The sequence below is a fragment of the Ceratotherium simum genome, chromosome 20, assembly GCF_057802395.1.
Source record: "Ceratotherium simum simum isolate JZ-2026a chromosome 20, ASM5780239v1, whole genome shotgun sequence".
Lineage (NCBI taxonomy): Eukaryota > Metazoa > Chordata > Mammalia > Perissodactyla > Rhinocerotidae > Ceratotherium > Ceratotherium simum.
The window spans coordinates 21,122,178-21,147,166 of NC_141919.1; the positions used below are offsets into that span (position 1 = coordinate 21,122,178).

The following is a 24,989-nucleotide window of genomic DNA, read 5'->3' on the forward strand; positions in this document are numbered from 1 at the left end:
TGGAGGATTAGAATTTACAACCATCTGAACTAGGATAGTGGCTGTGGGAAAAGGGACAGAGGGACAAATTAAAAATAGTTCTTAAGTAGAATAAAGTAGGTCATCATTTGGAGGAAGAGTAAGAAAATCAAAGACACCATTCAGGTTTCTAAATTGGTGTGGTAAAACCATCGATAGTGATAATACTAGCTACTTTTATTATTTATTTTGTACCAGCTACTATTGCAAATATTTTATGCATACCATCCTATTAAAGTGCCACAAAAAAACTGACAGAGTGTTGTAGTTTTCTATCCCTATTTTATAAATGAAAAAAACTGAGGCTTAAAACAGTTTAGTAACTTGCCCAAGGTTCTAAGCTAATAACTGACAAAACTGGAGTTTAAAGGTAAAATCGCTTTGATTGCAGAATCTGAGTTCATAATCTCTCTGGGTTGCCTCGGCAGGATAGGGACAACAAGCAAACCAGCTCAGGGAAGAACCCACATTTGATTTGGGGTAGGGCCTGGATTAGTGACTTTATATTCTGGTCTACCATTCTATCCTTAAGTCATAAAATGCCAGCATATTTATTGGTCTAAGACATCATTTTGATACTTTAAAATACTTGAAATTTGAATCATTTACATTTTGACTCAAAGGTGCATTTGTTTGAAAGATTCAGAGCCCGCCCCCCACCCCAGTTTCAAACCCTTCCAAAGTATCTTGCAATGGCTCCCATTTCCTGGGCTTCTAGTGAGGTTTATGTGTATTCGTCAGTTGTGTCTCCCACAGATCCTTTGGGGCTTCTGTACTTCCCGGAGCCCCTAATGGAGTCGTTTTAGCATGGCAGGGAGGTCGAAGAGAAAAGAAACAGGTGTGCTGTGGGATTAGGGAAGGAGGAGGAACAGAGGGGGTTTGGAAAGTCCTGGCCAAGCATCAGCCTCTCTTCCTCATTTTTTCCAGGTCTTCACTCCCCACTCCTCTCTCGTCTTATCCTCAGAGACAGGTCTACTCTCGTACGCTCAACCCATCTCTCCAGGGATGATTTATATCACTTAGGATCTTCTTCCCAATCATCCTTCCTGGCGAGATTCAAACCCAGAAAGGCAGAGGAAGCTGGACTCGGGCCCTGAGGTGGACCAGCATCTGAGGACCATGCAGAAGCTGTGAAAGCACATCTCACGTTTTTTTTTTTTTTTTGAGGTGTGCCCCATTTAATTTCCCCCCCCCCCCAAAGCCCCAGTAGATAGTTGTATGTCATAGTTGCACATCCTTCTAGTTGCTGTATGTGGGACACGGCCTCAGCATGGCCGGAGAAGCGGTGCGTTGGTGCGCGCCCAGGATCCGAACCCGGGCCGCCAGCAGCGGAGCGCATGCACTTAACCGCTAAGCCACGGGGCCGGCCCCACATCTCACTTTTTATTGCACAAAATAAATACCAAAATACTACTACTGCATTGCAGTCACTAGGTTGGGAATGCAGATTGTGCCAATTTTATATCTATGTATACACAGATGAGGTTTAAAATAAAAGGCAGGATGGCAACGAGATAAGTTCTCTCTCTCTCTATGTACACACACATATACATTTTCATTGCCATTCAGCCTTTTATTTTAAATCTCATTTATTTCACTAAATATTATTTTTAAATGTCAAATATTTTATTGGGACTTCTCAACTCTATTATTTGTATCTTTTACTCATTTTTGTTCTCTCTTAATTTTGAAGGCTTTTCTACTTATTAAAATTAAACTTACTCTTTATTTAAAACAATATAAATTTTTATAAATATGCATATGTGAACTATATATCATAAAATCTATACATATATGTAAATATATGTAATTCTTCCTTCTGGTTCATTCGTTCATTCATTCATGCTTTAACACTGGATAAGAAGTACAGCTGGATACAGTCCTGGATGTTTCTGTGAGGGCTATTGGGTGATGAGATTAACATTTAAATCAGCGGATTTTGAATAAAGCAGATTGTCCTTCACAATGTGGGTGGGCCTCATCCAATCAGTTAAAGGCCAGAATACAGAACAGAGACTGACGTTCCTGAGCGAGAAGTAATTCTGCCAGCCTCCCACCTTTGCACTCAGACTGCGAGTCTCTAGCCTGCTGCCTACCCCGCAGATTTTGGATTTACCAAGCCTTCATAATGGTATGAGAGCCAATTCCTTAAAATAAATCTCTCTCTCCATACACACACCCCGTTGGTTCTGTTTCTCTGGAGAATCCTCATTAATATGGCTATGGGGGCTTCTCCCTCTCCACTCTCCCTCTAGTTCTATATCTCTCCCAGCCCATCCTAAGACACTGTAGAGAGAACACGTCTCACCGTGGAGGCCTCCGTAGAGTCTCAGGCCAATCATCATCGTGATCCAGACAGGCCATCAGGGCTCCTCTGCCCTGTGGCCTCACACCCTGGATACTCTGGCCTCTCAACTGCCAGTCTACGACTTTGTTTGAGAGAGAGGGGTGAAGACACCCTCTCCCCCACCAACCCACACACTCATGCACGCATGCACGTACAGAGCAGCCCTCAAAGTGTGAGGCCGGTTGGTGAATAGCCCAGGTCCTCCACCTGCCGGGTGGGTAAAACTATTCGGCAGGTGTTTTACGCGGTTCCCCAGCATTTCGTGGTGGGATGAAGTTCTGGTCTCCCATTGCGCAGTTTCCTTGTACTCTCCAAACTACTCACGCTCAAAGCCTGGTGTTGGGATCTGCTACCCCAATCAAGACCTCTCCCTAAACCTCCGTCCCCCAATTACTGCTGTTCATTCACCGAACAAAATCGTGGTCGACAGAAACACTCAGCTTAGGAGGGAAAGTTAGCACTTCTCTAACCGGTAGACTGACCAGGTTACTTCCGAAGCAAGACTACTACACGGACGAACTCTCGGGTCAGGGGGCGGAGAGTGTAGCCAGAGACCTGCTGCGAGTGCAGAACTTCAAATAAGTCCCGTGCTTTTATCCTACAAATCCGTGTGAGGTTTGCATTCTGCTGCATGATCTACCCTATGTTTTAAGGTAAAACACCCCTCCATGCATGTCATATTGCTATTTGGGAGGCACTGGCTTGAGACAGTCTAGAATTGATCTTGGGAAAGGCCAGACCACAGAGTGGTGTTTTTACCTGCAGCTTCGGTGCTTTCTCCAGAACTTGTACTGCATGGCCCTTGGAACTGTGCTACTGCCCTACTTGAAAGAGCACAATAAGAGATGGACCTCAGAAATCATCCTGGCAAGTAAGTGGTCGTGACTGCACGCTCCAACACGAGAGCCCACAGGAGAATAAAAAGAATGGGGGAGTGGAGAGAATTCTGGAATATCCTCCCTTATGGACATTCTGAATCAAATCACGCACCCGTCGCATCTCATGCCCCACTCTGGCCTCTGGAAAGTGGAGCAGCCCTGACTACATGTATAGCGAACACTACCCGCACTCATGCCTCTTTCCTGTTCTGACAGTCTTTTCCCACTTTCCCCATTTGCCTAGCACCCAGTTTTTCTTAATTACACTCCATGTATATTCTAGGCAGCCTTAAATCCTCCCCAGAACAAAGCAGAATAGATATCAAAAAGGGGTGGGGGGCCGGCCCCGTGGGTAGCGGTTGAGTGCTCGTGCTCCGCTGCTGGCAGCCCGGGTTTGGATCCCGGGCGCGCATCGACGTGCTGCTTCTCCGGCCATGCTGAGGCCGTGTCCCGCATACAGCGGCTGGAGGGATGTGCAGCTGTGACGTGCAGCTGTCTGCTGGGGCTTTGGGGGGAAAAATAAATAAATAAATAAAATCTTTAAAAAAAAGGGGTGGGGCGGCCCAGCTCCTGCTGAGAGCCTTCTCTCTCCTCTCCCTGGCTTGGCCAAAGGGCTCGCTCCTGTATTTAAAGGACACGAGCAAACTAAATCATCATATACTTAAATAGCATATTTTTTTCTTCTATCCACAAAAGGTGCCTTTTATTTATGGAATACACAAATTTGAGCCAGTGCCTTGAGGACTGCTCAGAAATTCAAGGTACTACTACACTAAATGGTTTATGAATGACAACACCCAGACTGATAGAGACACAACCAAGGACCTATTTCTAATATAACTCAGTTACGAGCAAGCTGAATTTCTAACTCGACTAAAACATAAGCTCAACGCTCTTGTGTCAATTCTTACTATAAAAGACCCTTCTTTTTTTTTTTTTTTAAAGATTTTATTTATTCATTTTTTCCCCCCAAAGCCCCAGTAGATAGTTGTATGTCATAGGTTCACATCCTTCTAGTTGCTGCACGTGGGACTCGGCCTCGCGTTGGACGGAGAAGTGGCGCCTTGGGGCTTGCCCGGGATCCGAACCCGGGCCGCCAGCATCAGAGCGCGCGCACTTAACCGCTAAGCCACGGAGCCGGCCCAATATAAAAGACGCTTAATGGAACCAAGACTCTTTCTCCTTTCCTAAATTCAGTGTATTTTTGGTTCATACAAGCCTAAATGCCTAGGCTATCTTGTTTAAATTCTAAACATATTTTAGCCTTTAAAGAGTGAATGTGTTGGGCTGGCCCCGTGACTTAGAGGTTAAGTGCATGTGCTCCGCTGCTGGCGGCCCGGGTTCTCATCCCAGGCGCGCACCAATGCACTGCTTCTCCGGCCATGCTGAGGCCGCGTCCCACATACAGCAACTAGAAGGATGTGCAGCTACGACATACAACTATCTACTGGGGCTTTGGGGGAAAAATAAATAAATAAAATTATTAAAGAGTGAATATGGAGGTATAAATTGGTGCAACTTTCCTAGGAAGCAATTTGGCAATAAATATCAAGAACCTTAAAAATGTTCCTATGCTTTTACTCAGTAATTCCACCTCTGAGAACCTACCTGCAGAAAACGGTTGAAATACTGATCACTGATATACAAAAATGGATTATATACAAAGAGGTACATTTCATGTAAAAGAGGCAAAAAACCGGAAACAACCCAAATAGCCAACAGTAGCAGAATTGTCTACTTACGAAGCAATCACAGGATATATTATTCTGCAGTTGTTAGCAATGATGTGTGCAAGAGTTTTAACTACCTGACAGATATGCTCATGATAGAATATTAAATAGAAAAAGTAAAAAATACAACTGCAGATACAGTATACCCCCAAGTATAACACACAGACATCCATAAATATATATTAGAGGAAATATACCAAAATTATCTGAGGGACGGGATTATGGGAAACTTTTAATTTCTTTTTCACGTCTCTCCATTTTCCAATATTCGGCAATGAGCACGTTCTCTCTTTCACAATCAGTAATTGAAATAAAAGTTGCATTTAAAAATAGGAAGTAGTGCAGAAATCCACCACAGAGCAAAGTATTGCTGTAATGTCCTCCTCTTTATTAAATTATAAAACTGTAGTCAATACACACACTTTTGGAAATAAAATGTGTTTTTTTCTTGAGTATCTGCTTTCGTGGGGCACATGGTTTTGAACAAAAAATTTCTATACCAATTTCTTGGTCTTTAACCTATTTAGCACTGGTAGCCAAACTACCAAGTTTAGCTAATATATATACAGTCAGAATTTATGGAAAATATTACAAAGACAATGCTTTGAAAAGATGACACAGTGCAGAGAAAACCATAGCTATTAAACTGGTATAAAAATTTAGTCAAAATGTTTTAGTCCATTATGGCTTTGCATAAAGCTTCAAAGGAAGAAAATTTAATACACTTCTCATCAAAGGCACTTAGAGTTGTAATAAAATACTTCTTTGAATTTAATTGGAGTCTGACAGTATTTTTATTCTTTTTTTCACCTTCTGTCTCACATTGAAACAGTCTTTGAAGGCAGCTATTAATAAGGAAAAATAGTTATCACTTCTTAATATACATGTTAAAAATATGCAAACAGAATTAATACAGATTTTGGTCCACTGAAGCAGGTAACGGTATCACAGACTGTAGTGTTTCTCTTAATTCTGAGCAAAAAGCCATCGACTCCCCAGACCCAGTCCCCCAGATAGAGCCTTCAGTTCTTAATTTGCATTGGCTGTCCCCTGGGTTCCCCATGAGGAAACGAGGTCTCAGGTCCCCCCACATCTCCACAGTACATTTTAACTGGAAAGAACCATCCCATGGTTCAGCGGGAGTGTTGCTCTGAGGTGGCGGCAGCGGGGTACAGAAGTCACTTCTTAGGCATCTATAATTCTGTGTCCCGGTACCGGGCAGACTGGCCATAATACCCGCGCTTCGACTGTTCTGACAGCTGCTGGCGGTATTCTTCCTCCTCGGCATCACTTTCATAACTGCCTCTGGGATCCTGATAGAGTCTGGAAGGACCTTTCTGTGGCTCGGGGGGTCTGGAACTAACAAAGTGAGAGGGTTAGATGCGTCCCAAAGCTCATCAAGGGCCTCCAACTGCCCGTGGAGGTGCAGTGATGCGCGCAGTAGGCAAGTGCCCAAGACAGATCGCTTACTCTGAGCCACATTCTGCTGACAAACTAGGGGCACTCCTGGTCCCACTCCAGGTTCTCGGAATGGCGGGGGTGGGGGTGGGAGTAATTGGTTAAGTAATAAGGAAGTGAGTGAGGAAGCCAGCCATGGTCCCTGACCTAGGAATTCCCCAGCTGGACAAGGGGTGTCCTACCCATCCCTAAGGCCCCCAGCTACAGCCTCACCCAGTAGAGTGAGTTCTCTGCCAGTTTCTGTCAATTATACCCAATCCCCTTTGCTGCCAGGGCAGACCTGGTGGGCTGTGCAGCCGTTTGGTAAAGAAGAAATTTGCCTCAAGTTTTCTATTGCTGTAAAACTCGACTCTAGCTTCCAGTTAGAATGGCAGCAAGAAAATGTGATTTATTTTTTTCTACGCTTGGAAGCAGGAAACGATCCATTGTAGAACCTCAACAGGAAGACACTGTGATAATTCTTAGTGCTTAGGTAGCACTTTAAATATAAAGCATCTTACTAACACCAGTCAATTGATTGTCACCTTCCCTCCAGCCCAGAGTTCAGCACAAGTGGCCTGACTTTGCTAGGCAATGCAAATGAATTAAGGAGCTTGGCTAAAAGCCAGACAATATTAGTGACAAACAGGGCCAGGCTCCAGGAATTCTGCTCATGTGCTATCCTACCGTAATTTAACATAACTGCGCTCCAATGTGTCAAAGGGGACTCGGTGGAAATGTCAATGACGATGCTTTGTCAGCGAGTTTTAGCACACAAGCAACATTACCATGAACGTCTGCCTCTATAATCTTTACAATTAAAATTGACTGAATAAGTAAGGTAAACAGCTGACCAGGAAGAAAAAAATCTTCTTGTCGCTCTGAAATGCAGGTGAAGAAAATTCGTTCTTAGGAGTCTAATTCCTAGGCAAGCCCCGTTTCAGACCCATACCTGCCGAGCAGCCCTTACCTTGTGTACTGGGGTGGGCCAGCGTCTGGCTTGTGTGTTTTGATTGGAACTGCATAGATATCAGGATGCTTCTGAGCAATTTCAATCTGTGGTGATTGAGAAAAAAAAGAAAAAGAGGGAAAGAATGCACCACTGGACAGTCAGCTTGCTGGTTTCCTGCTGGTCCCACTCTCTCTCTCTATCCTACTTCTTTTTCAATCGCATTTCAAGAAGAGGAAAAATAGAAGCAGCTCTCCAGTCTCCATGGTTGTGTGTGACGCCTACTGGTACATGTCAAATAGAAAAAACGTTTAAAAGCAGTAAAATTCTGCCACATGCTACAACACGGCTGAACCTTGAGGACGTTACGCTAAGTGAAGTCAGTCAGTCACAAAAGGACAAATATTGCACGATTCCACTTATATGAGGTTCCTATGTAGTCAAATTCATAGAGACAGAAAGTAGAATGGTGGTTACCAGGGGCTGGGAGAGAGGTACTGGGGAATAACTGTTTAATAGATGCAGAGTTTCGGTTAGGGAGGATGACCAAGTCCTGGAGATAGATGGTGGAGCTGGTTGCACAAAAATGTGAATGTACTTAATGCCACTTAAAAAAGGGTTAAAATGGTAAATTGTATGTTACATATATTTTACCACAATAAAAAAAATAAGAAAAATGTTGTGACAGACTTCAATGAAGAAAATGTCCACATCCATTGGGCAGAATATGCTCCACGGACCTGTACTTAAATTCTTCATTTTTGAAAGGTTATGTGCGCACATGGTACAAAAATTCAAACAGTATCAAAAAGTACAACTTATGGGCCTTTCAATTTTAGCACCCAAGGTTTGCTTGGTTTCTATGGCAAATCTGGGAGCAAAATCAAGTTATCAAACAAACACAACAAATGTTTTGATCAAAAATAACTTCTGAAAGGCACTGATTCTCTTGTCACACTTCCCCACTCCAGAACCCAATATAAAGTTCAGAAGTTTGAAAAGGAGACTCTTATTCACCTATATTGTTAGGCTTTCTTATTGGAAGAAAGAGATGTGCTGAGAGCTGGCAATCTGGAAATGACACACAGGATGTGCCTTTGGAACCGTGCATGTGAACATCCCTTTCATGTTTGTGGCAGTGGAATAAGCACCGCAAATCATTACACTGAAATGAAACATGTAAAATTCTTACTGTTGACACACTAAGATAATCTAGTGGTTTCTAAACAATTACCCTTGCATTCTGGGCTTCCTGGAGCTCTTGCATTCTCTGTAATCTTGCCTTGTGATCCATCTTCTCAAATATTTTCACTTTGCCCAGGACAGACTTGGGGGCACTCTCCTGCTCCTCCCCACCCTCTCCCACCTCCTCACTCTCTGCAGGAGGGACGGGAGTGGTGGGCTTCAGGATAGACCGTCCAAGGGCAGGTTTCGCAGCAACAGGAGGAGGATAACCTTTGGTGGACGCCCCAGGAATTTCGTTACCAGCCATGGCTGAGGCGTTTGAGTTGTATTCATAGGATCTGGAGAAGTCCAAGGATTCTTCTCTGTTTTTGGGCTGCAGACAGCAATGACATATTTTTACTTGGGGCTTTCAGTTTATTTTCAAATCTATATTAGTGATTTAATACACTCCATTTCCTGATCAGTTTCCAAAGGTGGTCAACAAATACCGTTCCGACAAGGAATCCAAGAGCCTCTGGTCAGGCACCCTGAGTCCTACCTCACTGCCTACAGAAGGGTATTAAGAGCTCTAGGAAACCAAGAGGGTGTGGGGAAGTGCTGGGAGGCCTGCCAGTGCTCAAGATCGATTAGACTTCATTCATACTAGAGGAGACTAGAATGCTGGAGAAGATCTCAGAACAAGTCAGGCTTCAGGATCCAAGAGTGGGCTCCTGAGTTCACACCCCACCAAGGGTGCACGCCCTGGCCTGGAGGTGAGGCCCACGTCCAGCCAAGGAGACTGGGGTGAGGAGCAAGGAAGGCAGTATGTCACGCTAATGGCCACTCTTCCTTCATACTTCCATCCTAGGCTTGCTTGTAAGTTTTCACTGACATCTTTTATGAGGTCACTAATTACATCTGACAGCTCATACAATCAATTATTACTTTCTTCTCATCTAAAGTATCGAGCTAAAAAGAGAAATTGCATTGAGTTATAGGGAAAAGGCTGCAGTCACAGCTTTGATTCAGAGATGGGGTAAAGAATGATATGACATAGGCCCATGTGTCCTTACATTGATTCTGTTCTGGACAATCATTTATTAAAAAAGTCAATTAAGCTGCCCTCATAAGGAGAAGCATTGTAAACAATGGTAGCGATTGTTTTCTTTAGCAAATCACCAGGAAGGATTTTCTGGTACATTTAAATCAAATCGTGGGCAGAAAACTTTAATTGGACAGAAAGAGAAAAAACAGATTCTGAGATTGGTGATTCTGGGCATGCGGTATTTGTCAAACTTTTATTCTTTTTACATAAATAAACAAAATAAAATAAACACTAACGGTTCTAAAATTGTATGCTCTTCTAAAACTGCCTTTCCCGGGCCGGCCCTCTGGCTTAGCAGTTAAGTGCGCGCGCTCCGCCGCTGGCGGCCTGGGTTCGGATCCCGGGCACGCACCAACGCACCGCTTCTCCGGCCATGCTGAGGCCGCGTCCCACATACAGCAACTAGAAGGATGTGCAGCTATGACATACAACTATCTACTGGGGCTTTAAGGGGAAAAAATAAATAAATAAAATCTTTAAAACTGCCTTTCCCTCCTATCTTTTTCCCCTTCTCTAATTTTTGGGTTCACCCAAAAGACAGGCTCTGATAGACAACACATGGTGTCTGCTGCCTCTTCCTTCCCATCCTGGGCTTCCCAGCCACGTACCTTGGGCGGCTCTGGCTTGAACGCCGGGGGCGGGCTATTGTCCCTAAGTTGATCTCTGCTAGCCGCCCTCCTCATCTGAGCTCGTGGCTCTGGGCTGGGTTTCCTTATGCTCTACAAGACACAAAGGTTCATTCAAAACAAGAACACCCGGGCAGAGAGGAGAGAGCACTCGTCTGCTTTGCTGGAGTTCTGCGGACTTGCATAAGTTCTGAAGTTGAGGTTTGTACCTTGCATAAAAATTCGTAACTTGCATAAGCTGAGATACTGACCCAGTGCATCTTTACTGAAAAGGCAGATACGAGGCATATTTCCATTAGCAAATGCTTAAGATAAATCTTTTTGAAACTGCTTCCATTGCTGTGGTCTCTTCCTTTAAAGTACAAAACAATGTCCTCTTAAAGTCTAAAATCTCTTTTGTCACTTAAAGCTATTAACATTTTTAAGCATTAGCTCATCTATATCTGTAGACATTTAGTAGTTAATTTATTCTTTATAACTTATCCAGTGGTATATACTAACTTTTCTGTCATTGTGGGTTTTATCCCCCTTTCAACTTATTTTTTGGGTACTTCTATTTCATAAAGAAGAAAATCATTCACTGAAATGAGCTAATTTGCTAAAGGGAAGTCCACAGCAATAATTACCCAAATATATGGATAATCTTGTCTACAAAGATCATCATCCCAGTGTTCTCAGAGGTACAACTCATAATTGCTCAGGTCCTAACTTAGTGCCTGTCCATGTTATTTCCAGGATCACAGAAGCTGTCTGTTCACGGGCCAGTGGATGTGTAGTATGTGTGATCAGATGTCTATTTGATCATGAACTCAATTAAAAACTTGAACTATAAGAGAGAAGGAAACTGATGGGGAAACACTCAGGAGCTTTGGCAAGATTAGAAAGGTTAAAGGTAGGCTGGAGAAAAAAAAGCGAGGATACCCAGGAGTGAAGAGAGACCTAATCAAAGGTTACAAGTAAATACAACAGCATTGTATTCAGAAATAACGTCCCATGTGTAATTTGGACAGCCAGCACATAAAGCCAGTCAGTTTCTCCATCATGCCCGAGGGCATCTGCGTGATGAGTGCTGACCACTCAACCTCTCCCAGCACTTAGTCGCTGTCCCACTTTCCCACGGACCAGAGCCGCAATCAGACAGGCATCGACTGGGAATGAGAGACACCCTAGAAGTCATCTGTTCCAACCCTTAGGAAACCTTCCACAGCGCCCTGAGCGAACAGTTGTCCAGAAGAATTCAAGCGAAACGTTAGAGCCTCCTTTTCCTGCCATGGCCTCGCAGCCTGCGGCCTGCCTCGCCTCACCTCCTCATGCTGCACCGGCTCCGAGGAGCGGGTGATGGAAGACACCAGTGGCTCCTCAGCTGGCTCATCCAGCTCATTGTCAGTGTAGGCGCCTCCTTCGCCGTCGGTGTCTTCAAAGTCACTGATGAGGCGGCTGTCGCAACTCAGATAGTCCGCGCCCATTGCGGTTAAGTAGGACATGCGGTCTTCGGGGTCATCATCCATCCCTTCCATCTAGAGGAATTTGTTTTGGAGGGTCAGTGGGGTCTGACATGGCTCCTGGGAGTGGGGACTCAAGAAAATTCCCAAGGGCACAGCCAAGTGACTGAAACTGACAGGTTCTAGAAAGGGAAATCACCTTTATTTTCCTGACATCACTTGGCTTTAAACTACTATGTTAATTTTTGTGCAGGGATTCAAATAAGGAACCCTCCACCATATCTATCCTTGTTACCATCCATCCATACACCACTACTGAGCCACACTTCCTCAGACTGTTGCACTTTTCTTCCAGAATCTGGCTCCCCTCCAGCTTTTTCTGCTGGTACTTGCCTCCTAGTAATAAATGCACACCACCCTGTGCTGCACACTCCTCCGCAAGATTCTCAAATCCTGAGGGCAGAAGTTCTATGCTGTTCAACTTCGTAGGCTAGAGCCTCAGTAGGCTGTAAGCACTTGTAGATGCCAGACACCTTGACTGACATGCAAGTCCCAAAGCGCAACACTAGAACTGAACAATCTAACTGGTAATTGAGTCACTTCTACAGCAAAATCATGCCTCTAATGTCTCACAAACTACCTCAACTCAGCTGGACTGCACTAGCACCAAAGGCTCCCGGAACCACAGGAAATTATACAATCTCTCTGCTTCTGCCCTGCAGCAGAGCTGTGCGTGAACTACCTCCACCGATGAGAAGCTGGCCAACTGCAGAAGCCTACACAAGTTTCCTAAGCTTCTTATCACCCACTCAAACTCCTAGCACACATTCTCTGCCAACCTTCTTTCCAAGCAAATGGTTTCAACTCTATGAGGTTCTCTTCTATTAATTTTTACCAGGTTCTCCACGCCCCTCAAGCTCACCCCTCCCCTCCACTCTGAGGCCCCCCGTCCTTAGTAAGCTGTGGAGCTCAGCGCGAGATCTTGTAAGCTCTGATTAGTGTGCTTGGAATACAACACTAGTTACTATGTTAAAAGTAAAAGGGAAGTGAATGTAGGGCTGCACACATCACATGCTGCTTTTCTTCTAAAAGTCTCTTCGTTTTATGACTTCTTCAGAGAATTTATAAAATTTCTAACTTGATTGACACATATGTTGGAATCACTTGAAATGGGCATGGTTTCACTACATTCACTACCCTCTTGAGAAAAGATGCGCAACACAGATTCTCACCTCGTAGCAGAGCATCTACGCCACATACCTTTCCTTCGGAGACCCAAACGGCTTCTCCTTGCTGATGCTGAATCGTGTCCTTCAAGCTGCCAAACCAGCCATCATTGGCTGAATTTAGGTTGATTGTAGCTATAGAAATGTAAACAAAAAGGTCTGTATCAATTTCCAGAACAATGGTTAGCACCAGTGCTATTTGACATAATTTATACAAATTTCTGTCATATTTAAATTAAAACTTCGGCAAATGCAAAAGAAAGTCTGCACATATTTGAACACTAAACCCTTTTAGTTGAATGTAATTAAAACTATTTCCCATCTAGCTGTTGGAGTTTATATTACAGACAGATGTTATAAAGCTAAAAATGGATTCATTCCTTTTCAGAATGTCTGTTTATCAGAAAGCCTACCTTTAGAAAATGTTTTTAAAAAATGTGTTTTTAGGAGCAAAGATAACACATCTAAAACAAATATAAAAGTACCATATTTTAAAGATCACTACGTACACATGTATATTATAAATAAGAAAAATATATACCAACGGACTGTTGTATGTCTCCAATAAAATATTAAAGGTAACATTTAAATGTATATCATTTTGATAGGCTTAAACATTTTAGAATATAGACACAGAATAACCAAACTGTACAGGTATGTATTCATGGAATACATATTTTCTATTCAGAACAAACTATATCTTACATAATAGCCCTTACCATGGATTGACCAAAGCACTTTTCCAAATACCTTACATGGATTAGTTCATTTCATGCTTAAAAAAACCTTGCAAGATAGGTATTACTATGATCCCATTTTACAGATGAGAAACTGAGGCACAGAAGTGAAAGCAGCCCAAGGCCTCACACCAAGCAAGTGGAGAAGCCTGGGTGCAAACTCAGAAGTTAGCTTTTAGAGTCTATGGCCTCAGCCACTGCACGACACAGCCCATCTAAAAACACGAATTTAGAGCACCAATATAAAATACCAACCCAGTAAACATATGCAATCATTCCTCAGCAATATGTATTTATGGACCCAATCGGGATAAACCAGACAAGCAAAATTGGGCCTAAAATTATCAAACTGCAGGCAAATTAGGATTTTTAAAAACTATATTGGCATGGCCTTTTATTAGGGGTATTGCATTATGTGTACCACTCAACAGAAAATTGGAGCTTCTTGGTTAAAAGTTGCTCGGCACCCTGTTCCATCTATACTGAAGTCTGCGTAATTCTCTCTATATATAGCCAAAAAGAACCATGAAGCAAATTTTCTAAGCAATTATAGTTTTCTTCCTACTCACATATAGCATTCCTTCATGTAAGGAGTTCTAACACTGACCTTGGAAAATCCTGAATGAGCTTACAATTTCCTCAGTAATTAATTACTTATGGTACTAGAATAAACTGATACATTGGACAACTCAAAGAAAATTAACCTTGATTCCTTGGCCTGTTGTATCCTTATCATGGTACTTTGCAAAGATTACTGTGCTCCCGGGTAAATACAGAAGTGAGACTGTGCGGCCACAGACAAAAATGAGTGATTTGCACTAAATGTATACAGAACATTAAGCTGCCTTTTTGAGCTTTACGTTGGAGTTGTCTGAGATGAGCAGTCTGTATTTACCATGAGGAAAACCTAAAGTTAAAAGGGCCATTTACGAAACGCAGAAAATATGTTCACGCCCCCTGATAAAACAAAAAGTCATCAAACATCTTATTGAATTCACATTTGAGTCAAATATATGGGGGGGAGGGGAGTGGGGGAGAGCTTGGCAGTAGCTGATTTCCTAAGTCCCATATGAAGGTAATACCCAACCAGGTTGGTAACATCTAACTCACCTGACCTCTTTTTAACAGGTGGGTGCACGGCCATGGTGTTGCCTTCCCTTTACCGGGAATCAAGTACCTCTGCTTGACTATTGGCTTTTGTTCATTAGGTTTTTCAGATTCTTTGACTTCGAGCAATATCAGTGAATTCCTGTTGCTCCCAACCCCCTCTATGTTCCCTTGGATAGGCTTAATACATCTCTCAAACTCAAGAAAGTGAAACATTGAAAGGATCTTCACTCAGCCTCTGTCTCAGCTGGGAGACCTGGGATGCTGAGGGCATCTGCTCCCAGCCCTGGCACAAGTGTGGTCAGTGCTATTTCTCCTTCCCCAGCCAAGGAGGCTGGGAAGCACCAAAGCAAAAGGTGACATGTAAGGCTGGAGGGGTAGGGAGAAATCAGGAATAACTGCTAGTGGGTATAGGGTTTCTTTTTGGGCTAATGAAAATTCTAAAGTTCTAAAATTGACTGTGGTGATGGTTGTACTAAAATCTACTGAACTGGACACTTTAAATGGGTGAATTGTAGGGCATGTAAATTAAATTTCAAGAAAGCTATCCATGTGACAGGGACCCCCTCTAAACGGGCAAGTATCAACCAATGTGCCCCGCCAGGGAGTACAGCATCTTCCGCCTGCTTCCTGGGGTCACCAGACTCTCTACACGCCCTTGGGAAACCAAGAATTGCCTACTTCAGCTTGGGTTCTTTTGGCTGGTATGAGATTTGCTTTTTCCCCCAAGCTTTTTTAAAGACTATATTATGACATATAATATTCCTTTTACAATATATAACACTGAAAGATAAAAAGGTAAGTATAAAATAATACCACTAATCAGTTGCATTTGTTCAGCATTTCCAAAGTCCCAGGACTGAACTGCACAAATTTCACATTAATGAAACCTGGGAAAGCTGGTAAAAGTGCTAGAATATCCTGTGGTACTTTAAAAATCCCACAATTTCACATGAAGGGTGGCCCTGCTTGCATCCCTAAGTCCATGATCCCATTTCGGTGGTCTTCCAACTGTGAACTAAGTGCTTCAGGAATTCCAAGAAAACATGTAGTTCAAAATTCATGTTTTAAAAATATCTTTTGTGACATGAACATGCAAGTGCATATTATAATAAATTTTTTTAAATGAGAGGGAGGGAGAGGCAGCCTAACATTTTAACTTACAATGACAACTTAACTTGCTTTTGGGAAAATCTCAGAATAAAGCTTCTCTTGTCATCTCTACTTAATTGAGGAGTACTCTGAGTTTGCAAGGAGAGCCTTTTTAATATCGCCATAATTAAATACTCATCTGTGGGAAACAAGATTTTCTTGTTACTGCGCAACAAGGAAAAAGAAGGATATTGAGGTCAGTAAGAGTATATGCAAAATAACCCCTGATTTTGAATTATGGTGTCATCAAAGCAGCTGTATTATACCTACTTATTAATTCATAAAAATGCCATAAACTTAAAATCATAACAAAACCTTTGATTCTGGCCATGGCACATACAACCAAGTCACCACCTGGTCAGGCTGAGTGAGACTCGGGGAAGAGAAAGCCCAGAGTGGGGCCATCCACACAGCTCTGAAAAGTCAAATTAGAAGTTTGGAAGAATAGTGTAAAAGGCCATTTGGTAAAAAGTTGGGCTTGTTTGTAAAAGTTATTCGGCACCCTGCTCCCATCTATTCTGAAGACTGCATGATTCCATATTAGAGGTTGGTAACTCATGGTGAGAGCAGGTCACTGCAAAGTTCTAGATGAAACTAGATGCTCACAGTGTCTATCTTTCCATTCCAGCCTCGGACTTTAGTTATCCTAAAACCTTCAACGTCTTGATTAGCTTATTAGAATGGCCAGTAGCAGTTCTAACGAAGTGAGTACAAACATTTGCGCCCTGCCTGTTTGCTAGGCCTGATGCTGGCCTTCAGCACACAGAGCTGGATAATGCGTAGTCCCTGCCTTCAAGGATCTCAGAATCTACCAGTGGAGCTGACTAAGCAGTTGTTAAACACTTCTACACATAGGCTCCCCTCCAGATCCTTGATCAGACACAGCCAACTATTGTGGCCTATGCTCTCAAGTGCAAAGGATGCCCACTCAAAGCCAGATAAAGGAAGTAACCCAGAGTCACTGGCTACCTTATTCTGCCCTGCCCTCCCCTTCGTCCAGCCTCCTTCAGCCTGGGTCTTCCTCCACAACCCATTACTTCCCTTTCTAGTATCTCATATCCTCACAAGAACCTCAAATTCAACTCTCTAAGGGAAGCCCTTAGCCATTTAATGGACTTCAGCAAAGGCAGGGGGAAAAATGAAGTGGCGTAGGTTTATTATCAGTCACAATCACGTGGGCCTCCGTTAAATGGACAAATTATCTGTTAAATGGAGGAACTGCACTACAGGACCCCTTTCAGCATTAGAAAAATACATCTGTGCTGTAACATACATCGAATATTGGACACACAGTCATGAGACACCAGGTTCAGTCTGGGCTCAGCCATACACTAGACGCGTGACCTTGCAGAAGTCGCCTGGCCTTTCTTACGGCCCAATAAGACAGCACCCATGGAAGGCTGTACTGCTGTTAGCTATTGTTAACATAAAAACAGTAATAATAATAATTACATTATTATTATTATTAGTAGTAGTAGTTAGTAAAAACAACAGAGGAAAGACTATTTTTTTTTTTTTTTGAGGAAGATCGGCCCTGAGTAAACATCTGCCAATCCTCCTCTTTTTTGCTGAGGAAGACTGGCCCTGGGCTAACATCCATGCCCACCTTCCTCCACTTTATATGGGACGCTGCCACAGCATGGCTTGCCAAGCAGTGTGTCGGTGCGCGCCCGGGATCCCAACTGGCACTTAACCGCTTGCGCCACCGGGCCGGCCCCGAGGAAAGACTATTGTGAACGTGTCAAAAGCACAAGCTCTTAAGACTCTACACCCACAAAAATGCAGTTTATGACAGACCACTTCCTCCTCTGCATTTGGCTAAACTACCTCTTCGTTACAGCACTTCGCCATAGTGGTAAGGAGTGCATCTCACTCTTCACCAAGAAAAGCCAGTGATGGTAAAACAAGAGTCGTATACACACACATTCATTCACTCCCTGCCTCCCCAGTGTCAGATATGCTAAAATGACGTAGGTCGATGATGATCAGCGCTGAACTCAAAAGGGCTATCACTACCCTAAGGATGTGATTTCCACACAGTCTCCTCCTGTTGCTCTGACAAAACGCATGACCAAAAACTTTACCTAACCCTCTAAACCCTTAATTATACCACATTCACAGAACCATTCATTTATATAGGTAGTGCATATATTCAGTTACTGAAACGTCACATTCCTAAATCATTTCACTTTCATGAGTAATAGCAGCAGAGGGTCTTCATTTCAGGAACTTTAAAAAATATCTAGTATGGAAAATTTTAAACATATACAAAAGTAGAGAGAACAGTTCAATGAACTTCCCACTCCTCCTCAAAGATTATTTAAACAAATCCCAGACATCACATTAGGTCATCCATAAATATATACTACGTCATCTGTAAATATTTTATTTAGTATACATTCCTAAAAGATAAAGACATTTTTTAGCTTTAAATATAATTCCAATATCATTACCGCCCTAAAAACAGAAGTAAAAAATCGTTACTATTATCCAATATCCGGAACGTTCAAGTTTCTACTTCAGGGACATTTTTTAATGATGAAACCAAGTTCCTGTCACTTTGTTAGTAGATGGTTAAGTAGAGAACAATGATGCAATCTATAGCGATGCTGGTGCTAGGTGGTGTGCTGGGCTCAATCACTAGCCTCGCAGGCCCACACAAAAATCTGAACCTTATCAAAATGACCAATTATTGCATGTCATGGATCTTTATGATCATTTTCAAACATTCAAAATTAAATATACAAATGCCATGAGTCTAATATACTCATTGCACAGGATTAACTACTTTTTAAGAAAAACATGAATAGGATTTCAGATTACTATTCTCTATTCAGATTATTTTCTTCAATTTTCTATTTCTCACTTTTGAGCAAAGAGGCTACATTTTAAATTTCACTTACCTGTAAAAAGATGTGCACAAGTTTTTTTAAGCTTGTTGGCTTGATCATATAACTTTCGAGAACTTTTGTTGGATGCTGGATTCAACCTCTGTCTCATGGTTTTGACACCCTGTCTAGAATCTGGGTTGAAAAAAATCACAATCGGGAACCACTGAGTATAATTCAACAGATCCACAGCTTTAGGAGTCACATCCAATAGTGCGTGCTTATCCTGTTAGAAATGGGGAAAAGTTACATAAATGGGTATGTAAAGTCATATAGCATCAAAGAGTTTGCCTTAATAATAAAGGCTGCATCAGATAAAACCTGTCAATTTAAACCAAAAAGCAGAAAACGTTTCCCTCCACATTATGTCCACTTTAATATTACCAATCTATTAGAACTTCTGAGAAAATGAATTAGGTTATTTGGTACAATGCTGGGAACTCTGAAAAAACAACATATCACTGCCATAGAACATCGACTGGTTTCCACACAATGACACTGCTTGTGTTTATATTCATCTTTTTTTTCCTTTGTTGAGAAAGATTCACCCTGAGCTAACATCTGTGGCAATCTTCCTCTATTTTGTACATGGGATGCTGCCACAGCATGGCTGACGAGTGGTGTAGGTCTGCGCCTGGGATCTGAACCCATGAACCTGGGCTGCCAAAGCAGAGCACATCAAACTTAACCACTACGCCATGGGGCTGGCCCACTATATTCATCTTTTATCATTAACATTTAATGATTATGAAAATGCAGATTCTATTCCAAAATAGACTGCAGCAAACCACAACCCAATTCTTTCTGACAACATGGGCTTCAGATGAATTTTCTCACCTGTTCAATAATTTGCCTCACAGTATTTAACCGCACCACCCCGCTGGATTTCTCAGATCCTGCGTCTTTTGGTTCTGTTTCTGTAAAAGCAAAAACAAGTGGCTAAATAATTTTTTAGAAATCAGTGACAACCAAATACTCCAACCTAGCATCTGCAATGATGGGACACCTGACATTACATGCATCCTAATGAGAGGCAATGGGAAGGACGCACACTACCTGTTTAATCGAAACCTAGCCAGGAGGAAATAGGCCAGTACAACAGGGAACAACCGTGAGACAACTGGCTTGGACTCTTCAAAATTTCAATGCCACAAAATAATTTACAAAAAGGGAGGGGACTAGAAAGACATAAAAATCAAATGTACTGCATGATCCTTGATTGCATTCTGAATCAAAAAAAAAGCTATGAAGGACATACTTGGGACAACTGAGAAAGTTTGAAAAACAAACTATATACTAAGTAATATTATTGTACTAGTGTTCAATTTCTTGGCTGTGATAACGGCAGTGTCGTTGTGCAGGAGAGTATCTTTGTTCTTAGGAGATCCACAGGGTAAATAGTGTTGTAATGTTTGCAACCTAAATTTTCAAACAGTTCAGCAAAAATTTTTTTTTTTTTAATTCTGTTCTGATCTTTTAAATTTTATTTATTTATTTATTTTCCCCCAAAGCCCCAGTAGATAGTTGTATGTCATAGCTGCACATTCTTCTAGTTGCTGTATGTGGGACGCGGCCTCAGCATGGCCGGAGAAGCGGTGCGTCGGTGTGCGCCCAGGATCCAAACCCCGGGCCGCCAGCAGGGGAGCGCGTGTGCTTAACCGCTAAGCCACGGGGCCGGCCCAGCTCAGCAGAAATTTAAAAAAATGTGTGACTGTGTGTCTACAGGGTGGGGAGGAATGTATACAGCAAAACGTTCACAACTGGTGATGGCGATTCCAGGTGAAGGGTATGTGGGTGTTCATTATTTTTTCAATTTTTCTGTATGTTAGATATTTTTCAAAATAAAAATTGGAGAAAAAAATATATCACTGACAGACTTACTAGCAGTTTGGAACAGGTCAGGTAACTCGTTTGCCAGCTTCTCCAGTGCTATATCTGCTATGGGGCCAAATAAGACCACAGGTCTCTTGAAACCAGCTAAAACGAGACAAGAAAGGCCATGAAAACACATACACTTCCCCAGCTGTTAAGATAAGAAAAGTATGTCATAGCCTATTGATAAGATGACTAGATGGAAGAAACTGTGTTCCCCATGCCCAATTCAGCCCAGCTCTTTTCTGAAGAATATGCCCTTACTCCCCTCACCATTATTAAACATAATCTTTGCTACAGGTAATAAACTTTTACTTTCAAAAAGAATAACTGACGTAGTGGAAATAGGCCTCCATTAGGAGGAGTTTGCACAGCTCACTTTTTTGTAACTCTTGTTTCTTGATTTAATATGATTCCTATTCTATAACATGGCTTTAGATATAGATATAGATAAGCTTGAACTTGACCATTAGTCTGAAAATGAAGGAAAACAGGCTCAGAGCCCAGTCGGATCATTTCCTGGCCCACTTGGCTTCCTCACCTTCTCGCAGCAAAACCCTCTCATAAGCCGGGAACTTGGTGCTAATCGACACAGCAGCTGTCAGGTCTTCTCTACTCTTCCTTAAGTTCTTCTTCCCGCCAGATCTCTGGCCGCGCATTCTCCAGAAGTCTGCCCTGTCCCCAGCGTTGTCTCTCTGGGCGTTCTGAACACTGGCCATTTGTTCTGCTCTGAGAAGAAACCACAGAAGTAAATCTCTAAAGGCAGAAGAGGCACAAATGTGCATGTCTTTAACTGAATCCAGTCAACGTTACTTATGAACGTGGATTAAAGACCATGCGGCTTAACAATGAAAAGGTTTCGCAGGGTGGGAAACATGGGGACTTTCTCTGCCCAGTGGAGGCAAAGAAAGGCTGGGTGCACATAAAATCCACCAGCTTAGTAATAAACATGCTACACGTGGATCATTCTGGGAGGCTGCTATACAGTACACACACCCAAAATCCCTGCCGAAGTACAATTATTTTTCCTCTTCTCCCCACTGTCAGCCACCAACAAGTGTTCACTGGGGCTGAGAACAAGGGCCGGGCACTGGACAAGGGTAACTTGTTTCTAAGAGGTGTGCTGGTGTGACAGGGCCACTTGGGACCTGCTCGTACACTGTGTGAGGCAGCAGACACTCCTTAGGAAGTCGTTCAAATGCCAGCCAAGAGCAACCACCAAGCACGTGATGCTAAATACAGCAAACCAGCTGGTGTTTATCTTACAGTGCTAGGCCACTCCTCATAAACAAGAAGCAGATGGTGGGAGAGGACACGAGGACAAACACTGAAGTCATGTGGGGCTTCCTTTTTGAGAGGGGGAAGGACCATGCTTTATTTGTGGGGGGAAGGCTTCAGAGGGGCGTGTGGAAGCATGTGATCGCAGATACCTGCTTTTGTTGGGGATTAAGCCTTTCTCCAACTCGTTTCCGATCCTCACGGCCAGCCAGTGGCCCAGCTTGCCATCGTACAGCGTGTCGACCACTCGGAAGACCTCCCCCCTGGTGAAGGCCAGGCTCTGTGGCGTTTCCTTCTCACATTCAAAGTGGCTTCTTATAAAAAACGAATCCCCTCTGCCACAGGCCAGTATGTCTCTATACACTGCAAGACAAAGCATCATTGTATGTTGCATTCAGCTCAGCCAGAGGTCTTTCCTTGAAGAGTTATCCGCTTCCGCCATCTCTGATCACCCTCTTTACCTTCTCTTCATTCAGTGAATTCAGTGTACAGGCCCTATTGGAAACACCACTAAAAAAGGAAGAAGGACAAATACCTAAGTTCATGAGTTGCTGTGACAATTAGTTTTATGTCAACTTGACTTGGCCATGGGGTGCCCAGACATTTGGCCAAACGTTATTCTGGGTGTGTCTGTGAGGATGTTTTTGGATGAGATTAACATTTAAATCAGTAGACAAAGTAAAACAGATTGCTCTCTCTCATGTGGGTGGGCTCATCCAATCAGCTGAAGGCTTGAATAGAACAAAAAGGTGAACCCTTCCCCAGGTGAGAGAAAACTAACTCTTCCTGGCTTTGAACTGGGACATCAGCTCTTTTTCTGCCTTCAGACTCAAACGGAAACACTGACTCTTCCTGGGTCTTGAGCTGGCCAGCCTTCAGACGACACCTTCACCACTGGCTCTCCTGGTTCTGAGGCCTTTGGACGTGGACAGGAACTAAGTCATCCGCTCTTCTGGGTCTCCAGCTGGCTGGCTCACCCTGCAAATCTTGGGACTTGCCAGCCTCCATAATCACGTGAACCAATTCCTTATAATAAATCTCAATCTCTCTCTCAATCTCTCACCCTCTTTCTCCCCCCCCTTCCCCTGTCTACAACCTATTGGTTCTGTTTCTCTGGAGAATCCTGACTAATACAGTTGCCGATCACACCTCGGAAGCAGACAGGGAAGATACTATCAATCCCCTTTTCACAGATGAGAATGAGGCCTAGAAAGGTGAAGCAACTTGTCAGACTGGTAAGGGTTAATGTGGGAGCCAACCAGCGGGCGTGGCCCTTTGCATCTGTCATATGGAAAACTCAGTAATAACTCCAGGCAGTACTCCAGGATAGATCACTGCTCAGAAAAGCGGCTTTATTCCAAACTGACACTAGTGATTATTTCAGTGGATGCACAGAAAACATTTCTATAGAAAGATAAATGGTACCCTGATTTTCTCCACACACCTGTGACCCAGAGATTAGGTGTCAAGAGCCACCTAACTTTTAATACCCAGATTTGCCTATTCTGGAGCCAAGATACCTCTCTCATCCTCCCCTCTTTCCCTCCCATGAAACCAATGACCAAACGTGCTCACCATCGGCTCGGCTCTGAGCTAAAATGGTCACCATCTCGCCTTTGGGGATTTCTAACAGGTAGAGAACAGCTTCCTCCCGAACCAGCCCTCTGAAATCCTGTGTGTTCACCTGATAGGAAAGGCAAACAAGAAAGAAAAGAAGTTTATAATAAGGTGCCACCTGAGCTTTTTATCTGTTTGTTTTCATCAGGATCTGCCCAGAGCAAAATTCAAATGTAAAGAAGTCCTCAGTGTCACTACTCAAGCCATCCCAGCACCCTGCTATGCAACTGGGCTGTGTGAGCGTCACCACACCTTCCTGTCTCCTCACACTGCCAACCACCACTTAGGAACATGCCCTGCCATCAAGGATTTGTCACTGGATCAGACTAGAATTTCTTACAGTTGGGTCTGTCTCCCTCTCTTCTTTGAGTCTCCCATAGAGGTGGTGAGGGAGGTAATATACAATTATGAAACAGATAGCTATAATGCAACAGGCAGAGGTGGGGTCTATGGTCAACGAGCATGCCAGTCCAGCTTAAGGTATTAACATTGTTTCTAAATTGGTTCAAATAAAAGCCTGAAGATAAGAATTCTGACCAAGTCCACCTTTCTCCTCTGGCTGCTATCACCTAAAATTAGGTGTTTAATATGTGTTTATGAAATTGAAGACCATTTAAGCTCCTGGCACACACTTATTTCTGGCAAGGAGCCCACAACATTTATTCCCCACTAATTGAATAGGGAACACTATAAATAGCTTTTGGAAGATGAGTTAGAAAGCAAGTAAAATTGGAATGTGACACAAAGAAAAAGACATTTTGAAATCTCAGTTTTGTACCTTTAAAACCATTTTAAAACAGAATAAAATGCAAAAATCATTTTAAAGCAACTAATATTTTAATAACATACTACAGAAGTGAAAAGAAGATACAGAATTCCTATGAACTATTTTCTTCAATCACTGAAGACTGTAGAATCCTTTTAATCAAAGAATAATGCTTTATTATTGAAAAAGATCATTAATTCAGCCTAATTTGATTAAGGTTGGAATTTATGATTAAGCGAAAATAGGTGTTAGTCTAAAACTTACTTGGTGCTTTTAAAATGAAGTGATTTGTTAAAGCAATCACATTAACTTCTCCTTTGAAACATATTTCCATTTAAGATAACTGTCATTCCCTCTCTCCATCTCCGATTAGGAATCATTGCACTTTGGAATCTAATCCTTTCTTGTGCCATTTGTATATTTACATCTGTGTCTATACATGGCCATATATGTTTTCATACGCACTATACATGCTTACAGTTGTTTATTTAAATAAGACAGGGCCATAGGGCTGGGAGAAGACCCTGGAGGTCCCTCTGTCCATCTCTATGGCCACGTGAGACTGACCCTCCAGCAAGCCAAAAACTATAATGGTCAAAATTAAAGTATACATGGAAGCTACATTTCTAGAATCCACGTAGTTAATAACC

The 24,989-nt window shown here is 42.7% G+C and overlaps 1 protein-coding gene across 6 annotated transcripts in view; it reads right to left on the reverse strand.

Annotated features, from left to right (window-relative positions):
* Positions 1-5,340: 5,340 nt before the first annotated feature.
* Positions 5,341-24,989, reverse strand: part of TJP2 (tight junction protein 2) — a 125,204-nt gene continuing 105,555 nt past the window's right edge. For 4 of the 6 annotated variants that reach the window (XM_087444511.1, XM_014795431.2, XM_087444509.1 and 1 more), the window contains 12 exons: positions 23,532-23,640; positions 22,109-22,319; positions 21,220-21,407; positions 20,688-20,783; positions 19,644-19,723; positions 18,822-19,032; positions 12,957-13,057; positions 11,559-11,771; positions 10,237-10,347; positions 8,594-8,917; positions 7,381-7,466; positions 5,341-6,332 (listed from right to left, as the gene is read on the reverse strand). In XM_087444511.1, coding sequence (XP_087300637.1) covers positions 6,167-6,332; positions 7,381-7,466; positions 8,594-8,917; positions 10,237-10,347; positions 11,559-11,771; positions 12,957-13,057; positions 18,822-19,032; positions 19,644-19,723; positions 20,688-20,783; positions 21,220-21,407; positions 22,109-22,319; positions 23,532-23,640 — 1,896 coding nt within the window. In that variant the 3' untranslated portion in view covers positions 5,341-6,166. The remainder of the gene's footprint in view (positions 6,333-7,380; positions 7,467-8,593; positions 8,918-10,236; positions 10,348-11,558; positions 11,772-12,956; positions 13,058-18,821; positions 19,033-19,643; positions 19,724-20,687; positions 20,784-21,219; positions 21,408-22,108; positions 22,320-23,531; positions 23,641-24,989) is intronic. The other 2 variants (XM_087444513.1, XM_087444514.1) reach the window with 1 other exon arrangement.